Raw genomic sequence first — 20,334 nt, forward strand, 5'->3', positions numbered from 1 at the left:
ACCACACGCCTGCTGTGTGGCAGGCACAGGATGAGGCATCAGCCACACACAGGATTGACCGAGGCTGCAACCAGCAGCCCACAGCATACACATGGGCCCATCTGTAACACAGTGCTGCTACATTCAGACATCTGCCCCTGAAAGTACAACTGGACTTTGTCTTATACTCCCAGGAGAGGACCAAACTAATGAAGAGGTGGCATTTTCAAGGCTCAAGGTTACTGCACAGGCCACACATGGCCTCAAACCTATCATCTATCCCCTGACCCAATTCTCAAGTTTCATGGTACTCCAGGCTCCCGCACCCACACTCCTGTCTTTCCTCCCTCTATATCCCCAAGGAGACCCTCCACCCTCCCACAGTCCAAGATGATGGACTTACTGAAGGGCCAACTTTGCCTTGAGGACCAGCATCACCAGGACGACCAGTGAGACCCTTTGTTTAAGAGAGAAAAGACGGTGTTATCAGGGACAGGCCCAAGACCTCCCAATCCTGGCAGCACAGGAGGGAGGGAGGCAGGGTGTAAGGTTCAGAGTCTTAAACCAGGGGCAACAGATGCTCCCTTACTTACCCGGGCTCCAGGAAGACCAGGTTCTCCAGGACGGCCAGGGTCGCCATTGGCTCCCTTGGGACCAGCAAGGCCACTGGGCCCTCGCTCTCCAGGGGCTCCCTACACCAGAGAAGACAGAGTCAGTAGGATACCTTGTAACCAGAGATGCAGGAAGAGGCCCAGGCCTTCTATCCCCACTCACCTTGGGGCCTGCCAGACCATCCTGACCTGGGAAACCACGGTTGCCAGGAGCACCCTGGGAAGAAGCAGGAAGGATGCAGTGAGTAAGAATGTTCCTAACACAACAGTGCCTGGAGACAGCCCAGCCAGGCTCCAGGGGGTCCATCCCATTGACCCACCAAGAAAATTTCTTTGGAGCAGTAGCTGTGGCCTACAAAGGTTAACTTCTTGGGCCTGCCCCTGCCTTTTGAGAAAGGAGCTAACTATTTTGTGTCATCCTGTGGGTAGAGGGCACAAATAGGATAAGGATCGCTGTCACTCTGGTAGTGGAGGAGAAAAGAGGAGTTTGCTTTCAGGAAAAGTCATGGGACTTGGTAAGAACGCAGGACAAGAGGTGAGATGGGGACTTCTCGCCCACTTACTCTTTCTCCAGGGGGACCAATGGGTCCAGCACCACCAGGCTCTCCACGAGCACCTCTTTTGCCTTCTTCACCAGCAGGACCAGGGGCTCCCTGGGGGCCAGCAGGACCCTGAGGACCAACACAAAATAGGATGAGTCTTCACTGGCTCTGGGGCAAGCACTAGCCCCATGTGTGGAGGAAATGGCCCTGGCAATGTTCTAGGGCTGGGGCATCTGAGGAAGAGAGGCCATACGAGAAGGGGAAAGTGGCCCAGGGGAGAGGAGGCATGGTGTAATACTCAAACTGGGAGCAGAAGTTGCTTCAGGGTCCTCTCAGCCCTGTGAAGTCCTCCAGGCTTAATGGGAGAGGGCGTGGATGGGGGATGGGGCTCTGGGGAGGGGCAGTGGGGCTAAGGAAATGCTCTGTACCCCAGGACAGCAGCAGGGAAGACAAGGACTTGTGGGCATATACTCACAGGTTCTCCCTTGGGGCCTTGTTCACCTTTGAAGCCAGCAATACCAGGCTCACCCTAAATGAAAAAGAGAGGCAGGTACTCACACTGGGTTCTCTCCCACCTGCAGAACCTGGCCAGAAGACACTGGGGTGAGGTCAGGTCAGGAAAGCACAGGAAGGACAGGCTTCCAAATCTGACTTCAGGAATGTAGGTAGGACTTAGTGACTACTAGATTCTTACCGTCTGACCTTTTGGACCAAGAGGACCAGTTGCACCTTGAGGGCCAGGAGGACCACGGGGCCCAGGGAAGCCAGGAGCACCAGCAATCCCAGGAGCACCCTGTCGACATGAGCAGAGGGAGCGTCAGGAGGAAGAGTGAGGAAGGACTGATCCCACCAGAAGCAGCCCCAGGCAGCACTTACAGCAGATCCTTTGGCTCCAGGGATGCCGTCGGTTCCAGGGTTACCCTGAGCAAGAAGATAGTGTCATCATGAAACAAGCAGCAAAAAATGAGCCCTAATCACCTTCCAGCCCTCCAGGCCCCAGTGCAGGAGTCTGGGACAGGGGGGTCCACTTCAGGGTACATTGTTTCAGGGGAAAGACTGAAGACAGAGACATGTCAGGAGGTCAGAGGGCAGGCATCGGGCCAGAACAAAGGTTAGGTGACTGATGGCCACACCCCTCAGAGGGTCCCATAGAGTCAGGAGTGACAAGGCCCTAGACCCTAGACCCTCCAGGCCAACAAGGAGCTGCACTTACAGAAGCACCAGCAGGCCCAGGGGACCCAGGAGTGCCGGGTTCACCTCGAGGGCCTTGAGCACCTTCAGGACCACGGGCACCGGTGGGGCCGGCCTCACCCTGGAAAAAAAACAGGAAGATGAAGAGAGGAGGGTGCCATAGCAGGCCAGGGCCAGATGCATGTACCCAACCTTGAGTGTAAGCACACAGGTTCATACCCGCTCACACACATGGGCCTTGTGGTCATTTTTGTCCCCACCTGACTGAGCTTGATGGCTTGATGACTTCCCACCCCTGCCTCTGCATTGTTAGTCCCCAAACACAATCACACAGTTGCCTGCTTCCTTATAGCAATAGGCAGCCTGCTGGGTCTGTCTGCACCCATCAGAGAAAACTGGGTAGAGGAGCTGCCATCTAGTGCCAGGGTGTGATGGACAGACAGATGGTCTGGATGGGCAGACACTGCTCTCTGTCCCACCACCTTCTGTTTTTCTACTCCATGAAAGAATGGAGGCTCATGGAGGTGAATTTCCAGGCACCTGGACTTCTGCTTCCTTGAGCTTCTTAGCTCAAAGTGCTGCTGGGTGATCAGTGCAGCCCAGGTTCTGGCCGTAGCCTGTTTAAAGTACCAGAAGGCAGGGCAGAAGCACGCTGGGACAGGAGGTCCAACTCTCCTTTTTCCAGTTCTAACAGCAGCTCAATTTCCCTCCGCCTCTGACAGCCCTCTCCTAGGCAAAATAGCCTCTGCTTTTATTGTCATTTCTTCCCTGAAAGTTACAACTTGCTGAGATCTGGGCTCTCTGGATGGGGAGTCCCTGGGGAGGATTGCTGACCTGGAGAGAGGTCAGAACTTCCTCAGGTTTCTTCTCAACATTCTTGCTTCACTTTTGTAATTATTGTTTTCTAAAGGTCAGGCCCCCTCACCTTCCGCTGTCCCTCTTCACAATGGGTCTCCTTCACCGGGCTCCCAGGGCCTCAGACACTGTCTGGTTGCCATGGAAACCCCCAGGAGGGGAAAAGCAACCTGATGCCAGTGACACACGGAGGCTCCTTATTCATTCCCAGGGACGTTCACACTGGAATCCCTCCTGGGCTGCCGGGCCTTTCCCTGAACTGGCTGGCCTCCCACTGGCCTCTATTCATCTTTGGAAGAACTCCATTAACATGGCTTAGAAGAGCCCAGCTCCCCAAGTGAGGCAGAAACAAGAAGGGGCCAGAGGAGAGCAAGGAGAAGTCTACTGTGCTGGTGCCCTCTTCCCCTGCCCATTTCCCTCCAGCAACCCCTGGGTCTGCCTAGCTTTTGGATCCCTCTACAAATTTGTCTTCCTTGCTTTCTCCCTGATATTCTTCTTCCTCCTGGGGTTCCGGGGCATTCCCTCTTTCTGTTCTGTCTGCCTCTCTCCACTCCGAAGCTATAACAGAACCTCCAGCTTCCATCATCCCATCTTCCCCTCCCTGCCAGTGGTCACTCTGGACATCAGGCTTTCTTCCTTGCCTTGGTGGGGAGCCACAGTGGGTGGGGTGGGGGAGACTTCTCAGAAGGGAAGGGGAGTTGTCAAAGGGTTCCTAGCACAGGTAAGGGGAAAGGGGGTTTCTCAGCCCTCCAGACTCTCAGCAGGGCACACACCTTGGCACCAGGAGCACCAGGGAATCCAGGACCACCAGCAGGACCAACAGGACCCTGGAGAGAAAAAGCAGAGGAGAGAGGTGAATGCAAATCAATCTGGGCAGAATCTCATCAGCCCCCAAAGACAGACACCCCATCTCATGCTCCTTTCCTGCTTTGTACTGATTTTGCTCTATGTCCATTGTGGCTGAGAGTCCTTGGATAGAAATTGTCCCCACTGCCTATGTCCCCTATGAGCTCCAGAGATATGCTTGCTTTGCTTGTCTTCAGAAGGCAAAGCAAGTTTCTGAGTATACATGTGGTGAGAAGCAGTCATTTCTTTGATCTCCTTGCTCAAAAAAAGATTGCTGAATGGGTGGCTGAGAAAAGTGGAACTTCTAAACTTGATCAAGTTGCTCAAGAAACATTCCTTTTCCTTCTCCCTCCTTTAACAGAAGTCAGCTGCTGCTGTGGTTATACCAGGTACAATGTGCACCCTGCAGTCTACATGGAGCTACTCAATGGGACTGAACAAGCTCAACCTCCTGCTGAGGACAAAATGAACTTACCGGAGGCCCAGCGGGGCCTGGCTGGCCATCGTTGCCCCTGGCACCCTGCAAGCAAGGAGAAAGAAGCAGCCATGTGAGAAGTGCCCGCAGGTCCAGTTGTCCTGCTCGCGGTCCACCCCCACAGCAAATATGGGAGACACTGTGCAGGGGTATCTCAGGGCTGAGCAAGAGGAAGGCTAGGTGTGAGCTACAGGAAGCCACCGAGGGATCCCCTCTATGTCATCTGCACCGGGGGGTGTCAGAGGGCAGCCATGAACTTATTCTCACAGTTAATGAAGCTTAGGTGATTTCCCAAGTAGCCCATCATTTCTTAAATTTCAACTTAGACCCCAAATATCCCTAACTTTAAGTCAGAGTTATTAATAGACTCAGTGAATTGCGTGAAGGGAAATGAAATAGTCCAGCAGTGCCCTTGACTCAGTGTGCTGCCAGTGCACCGAGGAAGCACTTGCGAGACTTGGTTAGCCTGCTTGGTTAAGGTGTGGTAAGGTCTTGGTTAGGATCTCCTCTTGGCAAACTCCAGGCTGCCTCTGTGCTCTGGCCCCTCCCCAGATAATCTGATCTTAAGGAAAACAGATGCTTAAAGGATGTCTCCTGGTGGCCCAGACAGCAGCTCCATGATGGGGGCAGAGTAACGGACTCACTGAGCTCCTTTGCAGAGCAAGGCAAGGCTGCCATTTCCTTCTCTATAGCACTTGCACTTTGAGGGTTTCCCAGGTAATAAGCACCTTCCAGATCCTCTCTCAAGGCCCTGTAAGGCCCAGGGAACTTGACCCTAACTCCAGCAGTCATCTGACTAGGCAGAGACAAGCCTGGGACCTGGTCCTTGGCACAGGACCCCAGCAGGTCAAGAGGAGACCTTTCCCTAGCTGAGCATCGCCTGCCAGTCTGTCTCTCCTCAGAAGCCAAAGGAGAAGGTTGCTTTGTGGGAAGCTCCTGCTGGAAATAAGACTCAATCTTCCTCCTGGCTATGGTCCATTTCTCTTCCCTGAAACTCTCCGGACTGACAGTCAACAGGAAAGCAAGACAAGATTTAACCTAAAAAACATCAGAGGGAACATACAGCCTCAGGATTCCTGCAGCCCTCTAGGCTGCCTGGCTGCTTTGGAAAACTGTGTTTCTGGGGAAGCCCTGGGGCACGCTCCCTCCAGGGGTCAGCCAGCAGAGCCCAGGGTTTGGCATTAGCAAAGGGGAGCTGAGAGGCCAAAGCTAGGATAGCACCTGTCAACTCTCCCTGCAGCAGGGCTGGAGAAAAGGCCCCATCTGCCCCAAGGCAGGGAAGTCATGAGCCTGCATGTCACCTTCTGGAAGTCCAGGCTCAGAAAGTCACTGGGATGCCTCAGAGTAGAGGCATAGGCAGAGGGAGGATGGGCAAAGAAGGGCCCAAAAACAATGGTAGTCAATCTTCTAAGCCAAATCTCATATACTCACTGCCAGGCTGACTACTTTGGGGACTGGAAACAGCAAGGAGAACAGAAAAGCAGGGCCCACTGTACACAGGAAAGAGGGAGAACAATAGCAGGGGATGTCATCTTCATCCCTCATGGGTGAGTCACCATGGCTCAGAGTCTTGCTAAAAAGCCTCCAGTCATGGTTCCACTAGTCTGTAGAAGCCACAGGTTTCTTGGCAGGCATGGTACCCTCTCATCCTCTCACTCAAAGTGACCCTGGGGAGAGGCACTTCGGCAGCTCTGACTGACCAATGGGTCAACGGCTTGTTACTTAACTGATCTGCAAATTGAGGGAAGTTTCTGCCAAATAAATACATTGTATGGAAAGCAGCACCACTGAGTGAAGCGATGTATTTTGGCTAGCCCTGGGAGGAGGGGCTCTGAGCTTGGGTGGCTGGAGTAGGAACCAACAGAAAGCTTAATCTTTCCTAAACACGGCTTTCATCACATCACTCGCCTGACCAAGCACCTACAAGGCCTCTCTATTGCTAAGGGATCCAAGCTAACCGCCTCCATCTGGCACCTGCGCCCTCCATTGGCTGCCAATCCCCTTGCTAGTAATTTCCCACATTAACTAGAGGCCAGCAGAGTCTGAGGCTGCAAAGCACCATTTGTCTTAAGCTATTTAACCTTTCTGTGCTTCAGTTTCCTCTTGTATAAAATAGGGAGAAAATAGAGCCTACCTCACAGGATGTGGGGGAATATTAGATGAAGCAAAGCACATAAGGTATTAAACATAGGAAGAGCCCAGAGGATGGAGACCACTGGTATCATATAGTGGCAGCAACAAGTGCACAAGCTCATGAGTCAAAGCTAGACTGTTGATATTTTTTCTAGGATGCCATCATCTGAGCAACCAGAAACAGCAGAGTTGCATGGAGCTATAGCTAGTTTAGTCTCTCCATAAACTCCAATTGGAATGATCGGGAGTAGTGAAGGATGCTGAAGGGGTTACCTGAATAATCCAGACTGGTTAAGAGAGAACCCTGCTCTCACCAACCAACCCTCCTGGATCCCTCCCTGTCCTCCCACTGTGCAGGACCAGCCCTGAGATTTTTTTATGGGCACATTCAGGATGAATTCTTCTGGGACTACAATACTCCCCATACCTTGCCAAATTATATTGAGGGTCAAGTGTAATAAGCATGTAAACTCTAAAGTGATGGCACATGGTGGCATTTGGCTTTGTTGATTACTTACCGCAGCACCAGCAGGGCCAGTTCGTCCTCTCTCACCAGGCAGGCCACGGGGACCCTGGAACACATAGCCCAAGTGTGAGTTGGCTTAATAGTGCTCAGTGTGATCACTTCTGCCTACAGTGCCTGCCCACGTCCAGGAAGCTAAGGTGGGGAATGGCTGACGGTGCTGCCTTCCTGGCCAACCCATGACTCCCCAGAGCACAGCTCAGGGTTTTCGGTCAGGCAGAACTCAGGAGTGCTCCTGTTGCTATCTATGGAGAACCATGATATGAGCACTTCTTCTTAGAATAGATAAGCTCCTCTAAGAGGTGAGAGTAAACAGAATTTTTAAAATTGAAATATAATTCAAGTGTGTGTTAACAGGGCTATTCAAAGAAATGTTGGTGAAATCTTAAATAAGCCATCTACATGTACATGTTGATTTTTGTTCATGATCAGATCAAATCTACAAAGCTGGATATCTACTTTGCACAAAGGAAGCTCTGGTGTTTGATGTGCAGCCATCTGATAGGCATTAGGAGGGTCCTGAGAGTATCTGGTGGCCTTCCTGCTGGTGACCCTCATACTCACCATTGGGCCTGGAGAACCATTCTCGCCAGGGGAACCACTCTCACCCTGGAAAAAAAGACACACAGGGTCAGTGTCTGGAGTCTCAACTTCCAGAAAACTCCCAAGAAAGCCACAGAAAGGCCTGACCAGCTAGCACTCAGCTAATACTGACATACTATAATAACTTCAGTCCTATGAGGGACAATTCCCAAGTTGGATGCAGACCTGGGTATTCCCAACCAACACTTGTTCTAAGGTTCTAACTCCATAAATTTTGCAGTATCTCCTTAGCTGGAAAAGAAAGGCTTTGTGTTGCTGGCCATCCCCTGCTGTGTGGGTTCTGGTCCCCTTACCTTTACACCCGGAGCACCAGCTTCTCCCTTAGCACCATCCAGGCCTGGGTAACCCTAAGGAATGAGAGAAAGCATTCAATCACACAGGAACTCAGGCAGGAAGAAATACACATTCCTTTCTCCCAAGCAACCCCTTCCTTCCAAACCCAGCATCCATGATACTTACTCTGTGACCTTTGACACCAGGAAGGCCTGGAGTTCCTGGGAAGCCTCGAGCACCCTGAAATCCAAGGAGAAGATGCTCAGGGCACAGAGTAGAATGGGCAAAGGCTGTCCTGGGCTGCTAAGAGCCTGCAAAGCCAGTTCATTTGTGCACCCCACCACCTGGTTGGCTCATTCAGCCAGAAACTGCCTCCTCATCTTGTGCTCATACAAACACGATTGCCAGCATAAAGGCGCACACAGCAGGCACCACCAGTACTTGGTTTAGTTGGAGATAATTGAGTTGCATGTGCTGGATGGTGCAAGAAGGGAGACTCCGGGAGAGACATTTGAGGCCAGGAGTGGTGGGGCTTTACCTGAGGGCCAGGAGGACCTCTTTCACCAGATTTTCCAGGTTTTCCAGCTTCACCCTGAATGGAGAGAGAGGACCTCATTTTTCTTGGAAAATACATTAGCACAGGTGGCATGCCCCAGAGCAGCATCTCTCCCGAGCTCTCCATGCCTTTGCCCACCAGCTTAATCATGTCACCACCTTCCTCAGACTACCATTCCCCAGATGCCTTTATGGTAACAATTTACTCTTGCAAGCTCCTTGGTCCTTGTCACCTCCAACTTCCCCTGAATGGCTGACTCCTCTGCTGGGCTCTGCTGACTGGGCTAGTCTGCTCTAACCTCAAGAGATGTTACTGTCTAATGCTATTCATTAAAGCAGCTTGAGAGAGCCAACTCTTGTCTCTTCACTTTATTTGCATCCTTTGTAGACATCCTGACTCAGGCTGAGCTTTTTCTAACTCATTTACAATTGAGATAATGTTGGGGTGTTGAATGATTCTCTCTGTTTGTTCTTCTCTACATCTTTCCGCTTTGTGTTTTTCCTCTCCCTTCTCTCATTTCTCAATTTCCCTTCCTGAGGCTAATGATGTTTTAATTATTTCCCTTCTCATTGGATCCAAAACAGTCTCCAAGAAACTTGAAAGCTAAGTCTCAAGTGGGCATGCACATGGAAGATAGAACCACAATTTCAGACTGACTGGTCTTGTTCCTCAAGATGCTTCCAACCCAAGTGCCTCCCCATCATCTCCAAGAACACACCCTCTCAAGGCCCTTTTGAAGGAGACAAATTCCCATCTGACTACCCAGGTACACTCACATCATCACCAGGTTTCCCAGGGGGACCAGGAGGACCACGGGGACCCATGGGACCCTACAAACAAAGTAAAGATGGTTAGAGGAGGAGACACCCAATGGTGGATAAAATTCAGGGATAGTAGTTTTGAAAGCCCATTCTCCTATAAGAAAGAAAGGTCAGAGTCAAGGTGCAGAACAGATTGTTGTCCAGGAAGTGATGGATAATGCAGGCTGGGGTGTCCCCCAGAAAGAGGACGGTCATGACAGAGTTCCTGATGATCTGGCCACATCTGGTTCTTTTCCAGAGTTCTCCCATAGCTAGGAAGTGACATCTTAATTTCCCCTGGACCATCCCACTGTGGGAAAGATCTGGCAGAACCCAGAAGGGGGCAGCGGCTGGGATCTGAAGGATCTATCATCAGAGGCTCCCCAGGGGAGGGGTGGGGCTTCTGCTGCTACTCACTGAGACGCCAGGTTCACCAGGTTCACCAGGGTTGCCTTGAAATCCTTGAGGGCCCTAAAAAGGAAAGTGAAGATATTAGGTTGACTCCCACAAATTGTGCTAAGACACCAGAGAGTTTGACATGCACCTACAACACCCCCAAGAGGAAAAACTCCAATACTTACAGGAGCACCAGCAGGGCCTGGAGGTCCTCGAGGTCCCATGGGGCCCTGCATTAGAACAGAAAATGACAGTTTACTGTATATGCTTCACCACAGCCTCCAAAGTGTTACCTTCTCCCAGTCGAAAGCTGGACAAAAGACAAGAAGGGCAGGGGGCCTACAGTGGCTGCTCCCTCTCATTTCCCACTCCTCACAAAACCATTCATTTTTATTTATAAGCAGATGGAGAAGTTGGCCTTGCTTTCTCCTGGATGGAAGCCATGTTTACTAAAGTCTGAGTTTCATTTAGCATGTGCCAAGTCAGAACTTCAGGGCTGAGATTTCCTGCTGGAAGTCTTGTGGATGCTGGAGAACAGTAGCTGCTGTCTGCATTCTTCAGTTCTCATTCCAAGAGCAATAGCAACTGGCCTTCTAACACATCAACTATATGTATCTCTCCATCCTTGTTTTTCTTAGTCACTCCAGTGCATCATTAAAACTGGCATCCATCACCATTAAAAAACAAATGCTTTGGACTAACTAAAGGGAGGTTACATAACTGAAGGAGAAGAGCTGCTCTAAGCAATTACCTGCAAAGCAGAGATTGTCAGACTCTCTGGCTCTGCTAAGGACAACCTCCTGCCATTTTTGGCTGCAAAGTACTGGTGTCTTTTCTTACCATTGGTCCTTGCATTACTCCCATCTGGGCACCACCAGCCTTCTCATCAAATCCTCCAGCCATCTGGGCAGCAAAGTTCTGCAAATCAACCCAACAACATTAGGAGGTTGAAAGGCCATAGGCTCTTCCTACTTACTAGGCAGCTATATCAAGAAATAAAGAAGTCTACTTGGATAATATCTGTTAGAGACTAATCATGCATTAATCAGAATCACCAATGATGCCTGAGAAAGAGTTTGGAGAATGTTACTAAACGACAGTGGCAATACTTGAATAAATCCTATTCTTTTCACACTTGAAAAAAATTACAGTGGCAAAAACATTTTCCTAGAAGATGAAGTATTATTTGGAGGAGTGTCAGTTCCTTGTATTTCATTGTATAGAATTATTTGTATACCCTAAAACATTACATACATTATTTAACATATTTTGGGAAATATAGCTAGAACATCACTTTTAAAGGTGGTCTTTTTTCTCTAAAACTTTAATGCCCAGCAAAGGACTAAAATCAACAGTCTTGAAATACCTCGATAAGAAACATAGAAGACATCTATGAACCCATTTAAGTTTGAGAATTTAAAACAGCAAATATCAAAATGGCAAACCTGCAAAAACTGGGCAATAATATAATTTGTTGATTGGTTTAATTCCAAGCACAGCTTTAGCCACACACCTTTACTCAGTGGGGCTCTTTCATGAGAATGAATAGTTGCTTGGAATGTACTTGGCAAGGAACAAGAATAAATGTCTTCCAAGGACAGTGGTCACTCCTCTTCCAAAGAAATACAAGTGCCCAGTCATCCTTTCCCTAAACCCCTAAACCCACCCCCAAGAATCAACCACATGGCACAGAGGCCAGGAAATCAGGTAACTGAAAACTTTCTTTATAGAAACCCAGTGACTTGTGGGGGGCAGTCAGTCTGTAGCACCACAGTCTCATGCCTAATATGATTCCATGCAATTATAGGCCTGGGGGCAAAACCCATGGACAGGCTATGTACACACTGCTGGCAGCCCTGGGAGCCAGCCAGGTAAGTGCAAGTAGCAATTTAGAAGCCACATTTCTGGAGGGACAGCCTGAAGGAAGGGGAAATAAGGATACTTACTCCACCGAGGCCAGGGGGACCAGGAGGGCCAGGAGGACCCGGGGGGCCAGGATTACCAGGGGTTCCAGGCTCTCCATCTCTGCCACGAGGTCCAGGAGCACCCTTAGCAGAAAAAGACAAGGGCGTCGGTGGAAAGCAGTGTTTCTTCAAGAGCCATCTGATTACAGGCAGCTCTCGAGGATGTAGTCAGGCACGCGGTGGCCTTGGAGGGCCTGGGGAGTCTACAGAGGTCAAGCAGTGTTGTTCTCTACTCACTTTTTCACCTTTGTCACCGCGATCACCTCGGGGTCCTTGTTCTCCTGCAGGTCCCTGGAAGTGAAGAACACGGTGAGATGACCACAAGTTCAGGAACCTGCAGATCAGTAAATCAGATGCAGCAAGGAAGGGATGGAGGAAGGGACTTCTCCCTTTCTTACCTGAGGCCCAGGAGGTCCTTTGGGTCCTACAATCTGTGAGAGACCCACAGGATGGTCAGTTAGAGGAGTGTACAAGCAACAACCATTTAGAGCAGCAGATGCTTGTGATGTGAGAATAATGTGTACTTACATCCTTGATGTCTCCAGGTTCTCCTTTCTGTCCCTGAAACATGAAACATTCACAGGGTTAAGCTGAGTAAGCCACTAAACCCCAAGTCCAAAACCATGTCTAGCAGTCCTAATATTGAGATGCTCTCTGAAACAGACATCTTCTGATATGTAAGGAAATAATCAGGGCTGGGGATGCAGCTCGTGGGTAGAGCAAAACCCTGGGTTTGATCCCTAGTACCATAAGATAAATAAGTAAATAAAGAACCTCAGGCCAGTTCAGCCTAGCATTGCTTCTGAAGATGGAAATACAAAAGCAAATGAAAAAAGCCTTTACCTTTGGTCCTGGTTTTCCTGCAAAGGAAAAAAAATAGAAGAGATGGTAAGATTTTTAAGATGGATAAGTTCTTATCATTCAAACACTCTTTTTAGTGGATCAAAGGGCACAACCAAGGAAGGAGGCAACTTCTTGTAACTCCATTGAACCCCTCTGTTGGAATGTTAAGGTCACTGTGGCCCTGGGGTTGTTGAAGACCCATGAGAAATGGAGGGGTCCCAGACTTTGTTATTCAAAAACCAGGCAGCATGCAAATGAACCCAGTGAGCAAAGAGAAAATAAAGAACCCAAGCTGGAATCAGCCACCAAGGAAGAAAGCCAGAAGCCCTTCCCAACCCCAAGCCCTCCCAGAAGAAGAGATTAGGGACTTAGAAAGTCTTACATTGGAGTTGTGTCTCCTTGAAGCAAGCACAAAAAACAGCAGGACATAGAAGTTACCAAAAGCACTGCAGCCAGGGCCACCCCAAATCCCAAATCAATTCTCTCCCCAACCACAGCAGCAAAATCTTATGGGCAATCAACACTTCACTGGTCTGGACCCCTCAGTCATCAAGGAGCCTGTGGTAGGGAAGTATTAAGGAAAGGCAACTTCTCACTCCCCTTTCAATTGTCCTCTCCTCTTAGACAGTGAGGGTCACCCAAGAAACCTAGACGTGTGTCACTACTCACCCTATAGTGAGCCAGGACATTTGTTTGAGTGCTAGGGAGGGGTCCCTGCATACATCATCATCCACCAGCACTGATTCTGACAGGCAGTTTTATAACTACCCACCAGAGTGCAGGCACCCGGGGCTCTACCATAGCCCCATCTTCACCCTTTACCACTGAACTCCAGAACCCAGCCCCCTCCTCCTTCTGTTAACTTCTCAATTGGTGGTCAAGTCCAAGGGAGTTAAAAGCAAAGAGGAAATACCACCAATGTTCCATACCTCAAAGTGCAATCCTCCTCCTCTGTCTCCCTACTCTCTGGCAGAGTTTCCTTTATACTGAGGACCATATGCTTGGAGGTCTTCTATGGAGATGACAAGGCGAAGGTGGCAGAGGAGGAATTAACTCATGGTTTGGCCAGACTATTTGCTCTCCATTGTGGCTCTAGTAATTGGCAGGTCTGATTTCAGAGAAGGCACTTTTATGGAATTACATCTGTACTTCCATATGTGTCAGAAGCATATTTTTTGGAGATGCTGGGTAAGGAAGGACCCCTCCAGTGTCCCAAGCTCACTGGGTTTCAACCTGCAAATGAGAAGTGGCCTTTCCTTTCTGCCCCTTTCTGCTGCTGGGGTCCCATGGATAACCAGCCCCTCTGCTTTGCAGAGATGACCAACATCCATGGTGGGGTGGGGTGGTGCTGTGCCTGCAAGTAATTTATTTATATTGAACAATAAATAAATAAATTACGACCACTGGTAGTGGCGAGGTCAGCTGGGCAGATGGGGCAGCACTCTCCGAAGGGGATCTCAGGGCTGAGGCAGTCTTTCACGTCTTCACAGATTATGTCGTCGCAGAGGACAGTCCCAGTGTCACAGACACAGATCCGGCAGGGCTCAGGCTTCCATACATCCTTATCATTATACCTCTGCCCATCCTGCAAACAGCTGCCAGCCTCCTCTGCACCAAGTGGGGAGGGGCAAGCAGAGAGCGAAGAGCAGATGGGATGGGGAGCCAGAAGAGAAAGAGAAAGAGGTTGTGGTCAACTTGACATCACTGAAATGCTGAAGAATGTGGGCCCCAACTAAAAGAGAAATTTTTTAAATTATTTTTTTCTAAAATATCACTCATTTTTCCATATAGTCCACAAATATTTAGTATGTGCCTTGCACTCTGCTCTCTATTCACAGTGAAAATTCTGACCCAGCGATTAAGGTTAAGGGGTTTCAATGTATTATATTCTTTTCATCTATCCAATATGGGGGAGACCTGGTGATGGGGGTAATTTGGAAGGTGAGTGGGGGGAGGAGATGAGACTGAACAGTACGTTAAGGAGTTTAAAGGAAACAGAAGAACAGTGAGAAGCTCAAAAGAAAAGAGGTCTTCCTTTTCACCTTCCTCTAGGAATTGTGGAATTTGCTAAATATAACTGACAGCTAAAATTCAGAGAGAATGTAGATCCATAAAATTAGAATCTGTGGACAGGCTCCACAAAATGGATATATAAGGGGAGGGGGGCAGGGAAAGGAGGGATATTAAGAATTAGGATACTTTAAGCCATGTTAGCATTAGGACTAATTTAGGAAGAGGAGCAGGCACATTTGAACAACACACTTGGGGCCAAAGCAGACTAATAAATGACTTGAGAGACAAGCCAAGCTGAAGAACCCCCAGGGTTGACCCCTCCCATGTGGCCCTCCCTGGAGAGGCCCTGTCTCCCTCTTCAGACAGCACCCCAATTTGGGGGGCAGGAGACTTTAAATGCCTGGCCTGGGCTAAGATTGGCCAGACCAGGCTTGGCCTCCTCCAAGAATGCAGATGAAGAATAGCATCGGACTGGTCCCTCTCCACCAGCGCCCTGCCGTCTGGAATTCATGCTGCAAATGAAACCTGTGCTGACAAGAGCAGTCCTTAAAGCGCCAAGGGCTGAAGAGCCCGCACCACGTGCTAGGGAGCGCCCAGCGCTGTTTTTCTCATCAAAATCCCCAAAGCAATGGCAACAGCAGGGGATGAATAACAGAACGGAGCCACAAATCCAGTAAGCATGGAGAGTAACGGGTCTGCCCACTGCTCTTGAAGGAGAGTGCAAATCTCAAGATAAATGTTGCTTTTTTTTCTTTTCCACTAAAAGAAACCCATTTACCCTTTAGGTAAGAGTCATCGGGAAGGTGAGGAGATCCCAGGGGAAACATCGAAGCTGCTGGTTCACACCCACCGCTAAAATAGTTGGAGGTACAGAATGCAGAAGACGAGCAAGGTGAAGGAGGAGAGGGGACGTTGGTAATGGTGCCCGTTTTAGACTATGGAAGAGCCCACTCTCATCCAAGAGGGCCCAGGAAGGAAAGGGGGAAATGCCGGGAGAGGCGGGTGCGTGGAGAAAGCGGATCAGATTTCTCTAAGAACAACCCGCGGGATGCGCGGGCGCAGGGGCGGAGCTGGGCAGAGTTGGGTGTGAGAGCCACTGGCAGATTCTTTGTGGCTGAGGCTCTGGACACCGCTCGCCCGCAGACACTGGGAGAGTAAAATGTGGGATTAAATGACTGGCCCTGAAAGGAGCCAGCATCGTAACCGGATCCCCTAGGTGTGGACGGAGGAGACCAGCACTACCATAATTGCTGCACGAAAACGGCTGCAGATAGCATCCCTGCGCGCCTGATCCGGTTCCCTTCATTACCCAAGCACCGTATAAGTGATTCTTTGTGGCAGACCAATTAAAAGCTACCTCTTTCGGGGAACTGTTTTGCTTTGCCGCCCCTTCGCGCAGGGCTGGAGCCCGGAAGGTGGCGGCGGGCTGGTACAGGGGGGCATTGTGGGAGAGGGGGTCAGGGAGTCCCGGGGAACCCACCGGACCTCGCCTCTCATGAATGGGGCTTTTCTCGAGTGCATACAGAGCCCAATTCACAGGTCTCCGCAAGGAACCAGTTTAAATAAATACGGGCAGGGTTTCAGCCCCATCTGGAAGCCATCGCTGCCAATCTCCTAACGCAAACAGCCTCACAAAGGAGGATTGAAGTCTCTCCCCTGAGCCAGGGGCACTTTCAGAGGCGAGGGCTGTGAAATGCAGATGTGGGTCAAAGACGCCGACGCCAAGAAGTTTCTCAAACTCGTGGAAAGATGGGGAGGAGGGGCGTGGCGGATTCGAGGTTTCTGACATTCCTGACGTCCACGCCGGCTGCGCTTTTCCCCCACGTCACATCTTTGGGTCTGCAGACCCAAGGCGGTGCGGGGGTGGGGGTGCGCCCGGAGTAAAGGGGACGAGCCTGTGTGTAAAATCAGCGGTTCAACTTCCCCTGGGAGGAGGAGCGGCAACTGGAAGGTTTGGACCCAAAGAGCTGTGGAATTCACTCCATGCCGGAAAAGATGCGGGGGAGAACGCTCTGCCACTTAAGCGAGCGCCTGTAATCTTTAATGGAAAATTGGGGGATCATTTTAGTCACCCTGTTAAATCTCATTCCGCACTTAGGCGGAAGACAGTCAAGAAGACAGCTTTGTTGGGTGTGTGCTTGCAAATTTTGAACAGGAATACAGTCTGAGCCCAGACCACGTCCGGGCACACGGTATTCCCCAAATGCTCCGGAGCGGGACTCAAGCTTAGTACACTACCCGGCGATGCGGCCCGCCTTCTATCCCTGGCTTCTTGCTGCACAGCGAACTCCAGCCCTGCCCCCGCCGGAATCAGTCTCTCTAATGAACGGAAAGTCCGCCTGGGTCCGCAGTCTTCCAAACCATCTCTGGCTACAGCCTGGTGGCAGGCGAGAGCGCACCAACCTCCAAGGAAGAGAGACTTTGATCCCCCTCCCCCCAAAAAAGTTTCACCTGCGATTGATTTACAATCTGCAACATACAAAGACGGGGCTGGAATCCCAGCCATCGGAAACGTGCCCAAACACGTGGAAAAAAATCCTCTTTACCTAATACACTTTCCAGGCTTCGTTTGTCCTGAATATAATCCCAGACAGTGGACTTTTTCAAAGGGGGCAGTGAAAAGGTGCGGTCCGAACTGCCTTTGGACCAAACTGTAAAACTGCCATCTCTAACAACATTCCGCTGAAACAAGTCACAGCAACCAACCAGCCATGTCCCCTTCCCCTGACACACACACACACACACACACACACACACACACACGGGCAGCCTGGCTCAGTGAATTCCAGAAGCTTAGAAAAGTAACTCATTGTAGTACCTCGTGAAGGAATGGGGGGAAGACCTCAGGGTGGGGGTGCTATTTTCAGGGCCATTTGAAAAGCAGGTCTGGTTGGAATGCTATCGCCTTTCAGAAGGCCTCTCCTACGGGAAGCTTCTGTAGACTTCACCAGAAGAGAGGAAGGGAGAAGCCGAAATGAGGGCTGCACCTTACTCTGGGTTCAGCCCGGAGGGGGAGGGAACTCAAGAAAGGCGCTGAGGTCCCGGAGCTCCTCTCCGAAGCCTTTCTTTGTGGCCTCAGATTCCAGCCCACCAGTGTCAGTTAGTCCTCTTTGTCTAACTCTTCTTTAAACCCCCTAGCCTCAAACCCTGGAAGGCTATGGAGTCAACCTTTACGCGTTTGCTCGCTCCCTGGATCGATCTCTTTTCTAGTTCTTCTAAGTTCGATGGGCCATAGTCTGTTTTGCTGAACTCGAAGTGCTTTAGCGAGGCGAGTTGAACGCTTGTGCACCTATCAGAACTAATGGAAAAGAGCGCGTTTATATCGGTGCGCAAACTTCTCGGATCCTTTACAAGTTCAATATTCTTGCTCAATATAGAGACCTGCAAATGCCTCCAGCCGCGATCCGCGCTGATGACGCTGGAACAGAGCCCTTCATTGCAGAACTAGGCTTAGTGAGTCCCTCATATCCTGCGCCTAAATCTCGACGCTCTACCACTCCGAGAGCCTCTCTAACACCGACTCATCCGCTCCAGAGCCACAGCAGGCTGGAGACAAGGATGAGAAAGAACGCCCTGAAGAAAAGCAAGCAGGAACTGTGGGCAACTTACGGACATCCTGGCCCTGACACCGAAGGACAGCGGCAACAAGCAGCGTCAGCAGCACCAGAGTCTGGGGAGCCCCGAGGCGGATCATGGCTCACCGCGGGGCCTGGCGGAGCCGGGCCCGGGCGGAGAGCAGCGAGGCGGCAGGAGCGCGGCGCGGGTCCGGGTCTCTACCGCGCCCTCATGCAGGAGGCCCTTGGTTTAGAAGGAGAAGGCGGGAGACCCGGCAGCCCAGCAGCGCTCTGCGTCTTCTCCCGGCAGCTGCGCCCGTTATATGCACCCGGTCCCTCTCTAGGCTGGCAAATTCACCCAAACCGCGGGCCGCCCCCCGGCCCCCAGCGGGGCTGTAACCTGAGACCCCGCCCCCGGAGCCCGCCCGGGCCCTGCCAGAGCCCGCACCTGCCCAGGCCGGACCCCCCTTTCCACCCGCCGGGTTTCTCGCCCCCCACCCCTGTGTGCCCAGTGGCCTGATCGGGCGGGGCGATGAGATGGTCCCCGGCCCCCCTCCACCTGGGACTGCGGCACTGCCCCCTCCATCCACAGGCGGGAAGGGGGGCCTCACGGCCCTCCCCTCTGGGTTCTACCGGTTTGAAGGGGAGGGGGTTATTTGCAGAGGCACATGCCACGAGCCCTAGACCCAGGACCGAAAAGGACAAGGGAGGAAAGAGGAAAGCAATAGCAGTAGGGGGAGAAGGGGCATTGCGTGGGCCTTTGGAAGTGGTGGCAAAGGGGAGGCCACGAATTGTCCGGAGTCCTTAATCTTGAACATGGGTTGGTAGGGCCAGTTTTGGAGATTGCCCCGACCCATCTACTGGCACCTTCCCCGAGTAACTGACCCTGGTCTCCCACCTGGAGATTCAGAGCGAAGTACCCCCACTTCCATCCCTCCCCCATCCTGCTGAGCGATGAAAGAGTGTCCTCTGGAGACTAGGCAGACGTTGGCCTGAGCAGACGGCCAGGAAAGGGGCCTGTGTATTCCTGCACAGAGGGAGACCTGTGTGAAGGTGTGGGGGGCGGGGGCAGGCCCTGGGAACGGGCGGGAGGAGCCGCAGAGAAACTAGGGAGCTGAGACAAACGGTGCACGGTGCACGATGCACGCTGCCCGGATGGAGGAGGAGGGACTGTCTACTTCCAGGCTCAGACGTGATGTCTACTGTTCCTGGCGGGGGTCCGGGAGTACCCGCGGGGGAGTGGGCGCTGCTAGCAGAAGTCGAGAAGCTCTGGCCAGGGACGGTTGGTCACTGTGAGTCCCCGGCCAGGGAGCCGGGAGGCTGCTCCAACTGGACGGAGTTCTGTGAGCTAGGGGAGAAGCGCCAGAATTTCCTAGTTGGTCCCTTGGCCCTCGGCTTCCCACTTCACCTCGCCTCCCCCGACGATTGCCTTCCCTCAGTTTAGCCCAAACTGCTTTCTCCCAGAGCCCAGCTGATTTCCTCTTTTGGTCCCTGGTGTTTCCTTTGATGCCAATGAGGAATATTTCCCATATAGACCTTCTTCCTCATGAATGAGATGGTGCCGCAAAGAACTTAAGGCAAAATGAAACTCAGAGTTTAGGGTTTGACTTAAGCAGAGCTGGCCTCTCCAGGGAGCTGGGTTCTGTGGAGGTTTCCTCCTAGAAGCTGAGAGCACTTGGAAGCTACCCTGGTTCATACTTGCAGGAGGGGTTTTGGGTTTCCCCCCACCCCACCTCACCTTTTGAAGCTTCTCAGAGTAGAAACAGAAGTTCCAAGTGTGTGACAATTTAATTTCTGTACAAGTATGCTGGCCAGAAAGGGAAATAACTTTTATCGTTTAAAAGATATTCCATGTTTTGTGGGGTGCAGGTGGAGATGTTGGAGGATGAGACCACTGTAGAACATTTCCTTTACCTACCATGAACCTTCCTTGCCTCCCCATTCTTCAATCTTCAAGGCCTTGTATTCATCTCTAGGTCCTTCCCCAGCTCCAGTTTTTGCTAGAAGAAAGCTCACCTCAAACCTGCAGGGTCCGATGTTCTCCTTAGGGCCATGGGTCCTGTATTCTCCACCTAGAAGGTAGAATGACCAAATTCTGCACACTTGTTAAGATTCCCTCAGATCTCTAAGAAGCCTTTCCCAATATCTGTAGAATGCAATGTCTCCCTGCCTTTCTG

General features: G+C 51.2%; 1 protein-coding gene across 1 annotated transcript in view; it reads right to left on the reverse strand.

Annotated features, from left to right (window-relative positions):
• Positions 1–18,449, reverse strand: part of COL2A1 (collagen type II alpha 1 chain) — a 30,723-nt gene extending 12,274 nt beyond the window's left edge. Inside the window, exons 1-26 of the mRNA XM_079141715.1 lie at positions 18,213–18,449; positions 13,992–14,198; positions 12,591–12,607; positions 12,276–12,308; positions 12,146–12,178; positions 11,985–12,038; positions 11,730–11,831; positions 10,624–10,701; positions 9,969–10,013; positions 9,805–9,858; positions 9,364–9,417; positions 8,570–8,623; positions 8,218–8,271; positions 8,052–8,105; positions 7,720–7,764; positions 7,151–7,204; positions 4,500–4,544; positions 3,952–4,005; positions 2,346–2,444; positions 2,009–2,053; positions 1,827–1,925; positions 1,608–1,661; positions 1,154–1,261; positions 754–807; positions 573–671; positions 383–436 (exon numbers count right to left, since the gene is read on the reverse strand). Of these exons, the coding sequence (XP_078997841.1) occupies positions 383–436; positions 573–671; positions 754–807; positions 1,154–1,261; positions 1,608–1,661; positions 1,827–1,925; positions 2,009–2,053; positions 2,346–2,444; positions 3,952–4,005; positions 4,500–4,544; positions 7,151–7,204; positions 7,720–7,764; positions 8,052–8,105; positions 8,218–8,271; positions 8,570–8,623; positions 9,364–9,417; positions 9,805–9,858; positions 9,969–10,013; positions 10,624–10,701; positions 11,730–11,831; positions 11,985–12,038; positions 12,146–12,178; positions 12,276–12,308; positions 12,591–12,607; positions 13,992–14,198; positions 18,213–18,297 (1,734 nt within the window). The 5' untranslated portion in view covers positions 18,298–18,449. The remainder of the gene's footprint in view (positions 1–382; positions 437–572; positions 672–753; positions 808–1,153; positions 1,262–1,607; positions 1,662–1,826; positions 1,926–2,008; positions 2,054–2,345; positions 2,445–3,951; positions 4,006–4,499; positions 4,545–7,150; positions 7,205–7,719; positions 7,765–8,051; positions 8,106–8,217; positions 8,272–8,569; positions 8,624–9,363; positions 9,418–9,804; positions 9,859–9,968; positions 10,014–10,623; positions 10,702–11,729; positions 11,832–11,984; positions 12,039–12,145; positions 12,179–12,275; positions 12,309–12,590; positions 12,608–13,991; positions 14,199–18,212) is intronic.
• Between the last annotated feature and the right edge of the window lie 1,885 nt (positions 18,450–20,334).

This window comes from Sciurus vulgaris (assembly GCF_902686455.1).
Source record: "Sciurus vulgaris genome assembly, chromosome: 5".
NCBI classification, from domain to species: Eukaryota; Metazoa; Chordata; class Mammalia; order Rodentia; family Sciuridae; genus Sciurus; species Sciurus vulgaris.